This window comes from Zootoca vivipara, chromosome 13, assembly GCF_963506605.1.
Source record: "Zootoca vivipara chromosome 13, rZooViv1.1, whole genome shotgun sequence".
Classification (NCBI taxonomy): Eukaryota; Metazoa; Chordata; class Lepidosauria; order Squamata; family Lacertidae; genus Zootoca; species Zootoca vivipara.
Genome location: NC_083288.1, coordinates 45,664,306 through 45,671,932, shown reverse-complemented (window position 1 = coordinate 45,671,932; position 7,627 = coordinate 45,664,306). Strand labels below are relative to the sequence as shown.

The 7,627-nt window shown below is 44.1% G+C and overlaps 1 protein-coding gene and 1 pseudogene across 1 annotated transcript; one reads left to right on the top strand and one right to left on the bottom strand.

Annotated features, from left to right (window-relative positions):
* Window positions 1–1,778: 1,778 nt before the first annotated feature.
* On the bottom strand, window positions 1,779–2,729 carry LOC118095699 (olfactory receptor 6X1-like). The gene has a single exon (XM_035136932.2). The coding sequence runs from the start codon at window positions 2,727–2,729 to the stop codon at window positions 1,779–1,781; it is 951 nt and encodes a 316-aa protein (XP_034992823.2).
* A 4,085-nt stretch (window positions 2,730–6,814) lies between these two features.
* LOC118095700 (olfactory receptor 6X1-like) lies at window positions 6,815–7,314 on the top strand (annotated as a pseudogene).
* The last annotated feature ends 313 nt before the right edge of the window (window positions 7,315–7,627 follow it).

Genomic DNA, 7,627 nt, shown 5'->3' with positions numbered 1-7,627 from the left:
TGTTAAGGGTGCTGAGAGTTGTTAGGAGACTCTTTTGCCCTTCCCAGAACTACAATTCTCAGAGTGGATTAACAAGAGTAATATTTGCCAGTATTGTGAACTTGGTGGCAGTGGGGAGCAGGGTTATTAAACAAGTTCTGTTTTCATTAGTTAACCTAGCAAAAGACTTGCTTGGCTATTTTAAAAGACACTTTTGTTGCATTCAATATCTGGTAGAGCATTAAGCAATTGTTCTCCAGCTCAAACCAAGCCTCACTATCATGAGAAATGACAGTCTATGGACCCCATGATGCTTTAATAGAGCTCGTAGTTGTATTCCACTGTCCATTGACACCAGAGTGGCACAGAAAAAAGGGTTGGGTCACCTCACTTTATGCTGACTGTGAGATAGACCAGGATCAATCAGGGACTGCCCCAAGGTCACTTAGTGAATGTCACAGATGATCAGGGTTGTGGATCCCAGTCTTCAAGTCTACCATGCTAACCACTATACCAGGGGTCAGCAAACTTTTTCAGCAGGGGGCCGGTCCACTGTCCCTCAGACCTTGTGGGGGGCCGGACTATATTTTGAAAAAAAATATGAACTGATTCCTACGCCCCACAAATAACCCAGTGATGCATTTTAAATAAAAGGACACATTTTACTCATGTAAAAACACCAGGCAGTCCCCACAAATAACCCAGAGATGCATTTTAAATAAAAGGACACATTCTACTCATGTAAAAACATGCTGATTCTTGGACCATCTGCGGGCTGGATTTAGAAGGTGATTGGGCCGCATCCGGGCCCCGGGCCTTAGTTTAGGAACCCCTGCACTATACAGTGGTACCTTGGGTTACAGACACTTCAGGTTACAGACGCTTCTGGTTACAGACTCCGCTAACCCAGAAATAGTACCTCAGGTTAAGAACTTTGCTTCAGGATGAGAACAGAAATTGTGCGGTGGCGGCACGGTGGCAGTGGGAGGCCCCATTAGCTTAAGTGGTACCTCAGGTTAAGAACAGTTTCAGGTTAAGAACGGACCTCCAGAGCGAATTAAGTTCTTAACCCGAGGTACCACTGTACCATCAATTGTCAGCTCACTATAAGATCAGCAAAGCTGCCTGCATTTTTGGATTCTCCATGGGGATGTGTGGCTATGAGTGACTGTGATTATAAGCTCCTGTATTTCAGAATTGAGTACTGTTAGGATTCATTCCCTGTGTTGCAGTCATGGGATTGTTTTTTATCACATGACGGCATATGTTTCCATTCCACATTGTGGGAAGTGATGGAGACAGGATGTTTTTATTACTGTGTTTCTGTGATGTAGGACATTTGTCCTTTTGTTCTTTCTCCTTCTTGTTCGATGCTGATGAGGAAGGAGCTGAGACGGAATGCTTCGAGTGTATTATATGTAAATAAAGTAGTTTAGCCAAAATGAGTCTGTTACGCTGACTGCCCATACTCTGCTGTTCCTGAAGTGTCACTGTGATGTTCGGGATGGAGAAAGACTTTGAGTCTCCCGAACGACTGACCAGGAGGGAGAGAACATGCCAGCTGGGCACGTGTCTCTGCCGGATTCCTACTCATGTGTAGGACCTCCTGACAAGTACTACTCACAGGAGCATATGAAGCTGCTTTATACTGGGGTCACAACAGTGCTCCAATCCAAATTGTCCACACTGGTTGGTATCAATCCTTCAGGGTTGCACTGTTAGTATCACTTTCGCCATGCATTTCCACTGCAGGAGTCAGAAAATCATTAGCAATATAGTCCTTCCTTGAAAAACTATGATCACAGTATAAGTGGATTCTGCGCCTTCTTTCCTAAGGCTTTCCGTAAAGCCTCCTTGACTTCATTGTTCCTGATTGTGTATATGAAAGGATTTAGCACCGGAGTGATCACAGTGTTCAGCACAGAGATGGCTTTGTTGAGGCTGAAAGACGAGTGTTTGGCAGAAGGTCTTAAGTAGATAAAAAGGACGGCCCCATACAGGATGCTGACCACAGTCAGGTGGGAGGCACAGGTGGAGAAGGCCCTCCGTTGTCCGCTGGTTGATGGGATGCGCAGAATCGTGGAGATGATGAAGATGTAAGATACCACCGTTAGCATCAGGGAGCCCAGGATCACAGCCACAGCGATCAGGAAGCCGAGGGCTTCAATAAGATGTGTGTCTCCACCAGCGATCTTCAACATGGGCCCAATGTCGCAATAGAAATGGTGGACAACATTGGAGCCGCAGGAGGGAAGCCTCACGACCAGCACTGTCTGCAAAAGGATGGTGCAGAAGCCCCCAAGCCATGTGACCAGTGAAAGTTGAAGGCAGACGTTGGAGGTCATGATGGCGGTGTACCTGAGCGGCTGGCAGATGGCTAAGTACCTGTCAAAAGACATGACCGTGAGGATGTAAAACTCGGTGATGCCAAAGAGGAAGTGGAAGTAGGACTGGGCCATGCAACAGTAGAAGCAGATGGTGGTCTTTGCCGACAGGAGGTTGGTCAACATCATGGGAACAACGGCAGTGGTGTACCACATCTCCAGGAAAGAGAGGTTGCTAAGGAAGAAGTACATAGGCTTCTGGAGCCGACGGTCCACTCTCACCATGACAATAATGAGACCATTCCCTGCAATTGACAAAATGTAGAGCAGGAGGACCACGAGGAACAAGGTGATGTTCATTCCCCAAATATGTGGGAATCCAAGCAAGATGAACTCAGACACTCTTGTGCAGTTGGTCAGATCCATAACTGGGCTCACCAAGAGAGAGGTGATGGAAGCTTTAAAAAATACTATTTGGATATTCAATTCATCCTGCACCAAAACAGAGAGCAGAATACATTTTCTCCCCTTATTTCAGTGAATTTCCCATACCCCCTTGTTATTTTAATGGGTTTAGCTAAAGCATGTCTATTCCACCCTTCAGCAAAATAAAAACATTAAAAGAGGCTCCCGCAGGTTCACACAAGATCAGGAGGAAGATAGTCTATTTCTTCACACAATCTAAAATTCATGATACACAAAGAAATGGGGATAAGGAGCGAGGAGTGCAGAAGCAAGGGCAGAGACCTGTTTTTAAAGTTACTGGGATAGAAATAGGTCCAGTAGCCTGATAGGAATGCCTGCTGCCAGGTGACAGCATTTCAGCAGAGGCAATAAGATAGACCTAGTTTATTGGAAGGAAAAACTGGCATTAAGAATGGAGAATGAATTTGATTCAGTTTGCATTTATAGAGCTTAACTGAATCCAAACTTGGATCCAGGATTTTTTTGGCTTTGTTCTCAAGTCACGTCTGCGGAAATTCCACCCAAGGGAGATACATCTGTGCTGGCTTCAGAATGGGCTATGAAACCCCATTTTAGACTTCTCCTTTCAGTTGAGATGCAATGCTGCATGCTTTTAATTACTTTCATTGCTGTTTTTCTTTCTTTCTTTTAACACATTGACTTTTAAAGCCCTAAATGGCCTCGGTCCAGTATACCTGAAGGAGCGTCTCCACCTCCATCATTCTGCCCAGACACTGAGGTCCAGTGCCAAGGGCCTTCTGGCAGTTCCCTCGTTTCGAGAAGCCAAGTTGCAGGGAACCAGGCAGAGGGCCTTCTCAGTAGTGGCACCCGCCCTGTGGAACGCCCTCCCACCAGATGTCAAAAAGAAAAATAACTACCAGACTTTTAGAGGACACCTGAAGGCAGCCCTGCTTAGGGAAGTTTTTAATCTTTAAGAAATTACTGTATTTTAATATTTCTGTTGGAAGCCGCCCAGAGTGGCTGGGGAAACCCAGCCAGATGGGCGGGGTATAAATAATTTATTATTATTATTATTATTATTATTATTATTATTATTATTATTACGGTATTATTATTATTATTTAACATGATCCTTCCCATTGATCTTACATTTATTTTATATGAGTGTGGTTCTGGCCCGCCTGTACAATGTTTTAACTTAACTGCTCATTTAAAACCACTGTATGCCATTGGAATTATGTTTTTACCAACCTCCATTTTTCTTACGGACTGCCTTGTGGGAGCTTTGGCCTTGAAAGGGCAACCATGGAATATTTAAAATAAATGAACAATGTAGCTCTTGAAAACATTTTAAATTTAGGCACTTATATGTCTCAGGAGTGGGGAACCAATGGCCCTTCAAATGTTGCTGGACTACATTTCCCATCATCTCTGATCATAAGCCATGCTGATTGGGGGCTGATGTGACCTGAAGACCAGCAACACCTGGAGAGTTGCAGGTGGTCCTCTCTTGTTTTAAAAGTACCATTTACATGCATTAGTTAATAGCTACTAGCTGCACTGGCTGTATTCCTCTTCTAGTGTTGGAGGCACTGTGCCTCTGAATGCCACTTGCTGTCAGGGACCCTGCAGTGAGGAGGAATGGTGGGAGCCTCCCCCTCCCCCCGCTCCTGATGAAGATCTTGAATCTTCCCAGGAGTATGAGGACAGTATAGATTTGGACCAATGGTTTGCAGAGGGACATAGTTCAGAAGGCAGAAGCTGGGAAATACTGGATGGAGAAGAATCACTGGGAGAGAGAGAGAGATTCACTGTCTCTGGGAAGCATCCATCTGCTCAACCCAAGGTCAAGAAGAGCAGATAAAGTGGCTGCACAGAAAGCACAAAAAGCTCAGGTTACAAGACGCAATAGTGATGTGGGTGACTAGGGAGGAAGTGAGTGAAGCCCTTAATTGGGAGCACCACCATTCCTAGGAAATGGATACTTTTCTCTCTCGCTGTGATCATTAAAGTTTCAAACTGGTGAGAAGACTCCTTTTCCTTTGTTCTGTTTATCTACTGTCAAAGGGGGGGGTGGAGCCGATCCCCTGAAGCCTGACACTTGCTGGGAATCACAGGTGGGGAGAGTGCTGCTGTTGCACTCAGATCACACTTGTGGGCTTCCTATAAGGGGCATCTGGTGGGTCACTATGAGGAGAGGATGCTGGATTCAATGAGCCTTTGGTGAGATCCAGCTGGGCACGCATACAAGTTTCTACATATATTAACCACTATAGCTATATTGTACCTCTAATATTCCCCTGAATACAAAGTGGCAAGAGTTCTCATAACGGGTGGTGGAGTGAGACAAGAAGCCCCCAGTAAAACACAAAAAAAGTTATCTACTTTCTGCTTCGAACAACACAATTTTGAAAATAAACCACAGATGAAGTCAGTGGGGAAGTGAGAAGAGAGGGAGAGGTTTGGTGTTGTTTTTGCCAGAATGCAGATTATTTTAGCAGAATAAACATTTCAAATAAGTGCTGTTTACAGGTCTAGGTTTGGAGAATCTGAGAAATGATACAAAGCAAGGCAAGAGGGTGCTTCCGCAGGAAATGAACGCATGGCTGAAAACCAATGAGTATTTGCTTTAAAACTACAAAGCATATTTTCTAAAAAAAAAAAAAAAAGGTGGGTGGTGGATTATATACTCACATTATAGCTATTTGATCCATCACAAACGTGCCAATAGTGCATGTTCAGGCCAACAATCAGATAGCCAATTACATGTTTTTGCCAGTCATATTCCAAATGTATCATCCTACTGAAATGAAATCCTATGGAATTTCTTCTTCAGAAGTCTTGGAGTTTTATCCAGCTGCGATGCTATCCTGTCCTTTCCCTTAGTGTCAGCTACATAGCTATATCTGTTCCGATTGATCTCCTGTCTCTATCTACCAGCCCTGCTAAAGATTACCTAGAGATTATTGCTCCCTAGACCTGCAAAGCATGTGTTGAAACATCAAGATGCACAATGTTGTGTCTGCAATTTGGTGTATGTATATGTGTTTAAATTTATATGCACTGTTTAAAAACTTTCCCACAAATTATACGGTGCAAATGAGGAGCTAGCTATGGATCTTCTACGTAATGTTTTTTTTGGATCCGCTCTCTAATGATAAACCCTGTAATTTCCCATAAGGGAAATCAATATTCTGCATTACAAATGATTTTGAATTCACCTAACTAAAAAATAATTTGCTTTTGAATTAAGCACTTTTTTCTTAACTAGCTGTTGCACTCAGGTCCTGCTTCTGGTCTACCCCATGGCATCTGATTGGCTACTGTAAGAACCAGATGCTGTACTAGATGGGCCACTGGTCATATCCAGCAAGCTTCTTAGGACTTCTTCATCACCCTTAAAAATGTTAAAGGCATAGCAGGCTTAATTCCATATTCCATATTATTACAACATCTAAAGCCAAGTTAATGGTTCCTTGCCTATTAACATGATAAATGTTGAAGCCACAGACTGCTCAATCTGTAATGGACTGGATTAGGCATATTGGGAAGGTAGCCTTTTAAAGTGAAATCATTGTATTACAAATGAGACCTGCAGCAGAATATTGCAGAATATTGCAGAATTCAGAGTTCCAGAAAGTCGGCCATGCTCTCTTCTGAAATACACCATCCCATGATCCTCCAAAATGTATTCTCTCCCTCCCTCCCACACACACACACACACACACACACACACACACACACACACACTGGACGCTCAGAATTCTGTGGCCACTGAGTATAGAATCATAGAATCATAGAGCTGGAAGAGACCACAAGGGCCATCCAGTCCAACCCCCTGCCAAGCAGGAAACACCATCAAAGCATTCTTGACATATGCCTGTCACGCCTCTGCTTAAAGACCTCCAAAGAAGGAGACTCCACTACACTCCTTGGTAGCAAATTCCACTGCTGAACTCTGTTTATGCCGAAGATGCTAGTCAACTTCCTGTCGGCAAAGAACACGATCTGCTTCTACTGTTGCATGACACAGTTGTTCTTCTACTTCCTCTTTGGTGTCACAGAGTTTTTTCATTCTTGCTATCATGTCCTTTGATAGATACTTAGCCATCTGCCATCCATTGAGGTACCCCACCCTTATGCCCTCCCAGGTCTGCCTTAAGCTTGCACTGGCTGCCTGGCTTGCAGGCTTTTTCTCAATTATTCTCCAGGTGTGGAAAGTTGTGAGGCTTCCTTTCTGTAGCTCCAACATTGTACATCATTTTTTCTGTGATGTAGGAGCTATGCTAAAGATCGCCCGGGGGGGGGGCACACACAAGTCATTGAAGCCCTTGTCTTTGTGGTGACTGTGGCGGTGATCCTGAGCTCTCTGCTTTTGACGCTTGTAATTTACATCTTCATCATCTCCACGATCCTCCGTATCACTTCAACCAGGGGACAGCGGAAGGCTTTCTCCACCTGTGCCTCCCATTTGACTCTGGTCAGCATCTTGTATGGGGCAGTCCTTTTCATCTACTTGAGACCTTCTGTCAAGGGCTCTTCTTTTGGTGTGGTCAGAGCTGTGTCTGTACACAATCAGGAATAATGAAGTCAAAGATGCTTTACGAAAAGCCTTGGGAAGGAAGACATTCGCAGTTTCTAAGTTCTAAGTGTTGACTTGGGTTGGAAAGGACTGCAGTCTAACTCAGTGCTCACAGGGACCTGCATCCCAGCAACCCAGTCAGATGGGCAGCATATAAAGATATCATCATCATCATCATCCCCTGTAATTTTACCCTATGCTTCTCTGAATCCAAGTTTACCACAGTTCTGATTCTATTCTGAAATGGTGCCATTGCCAATCAGTTTAGTGATGATTAGAGGAGATGGATGGATGGATGGATGGATGGATATAGAAA

Coding starts and splice junctions, on each gene's coding strand:
- LOC118095699 (XM_035136932.2), bottom strand. CDS start 2,729: ATGGATCTGACCAACTGCACAAGAGTGTCTGAGTTCATCTTGCTTGGA.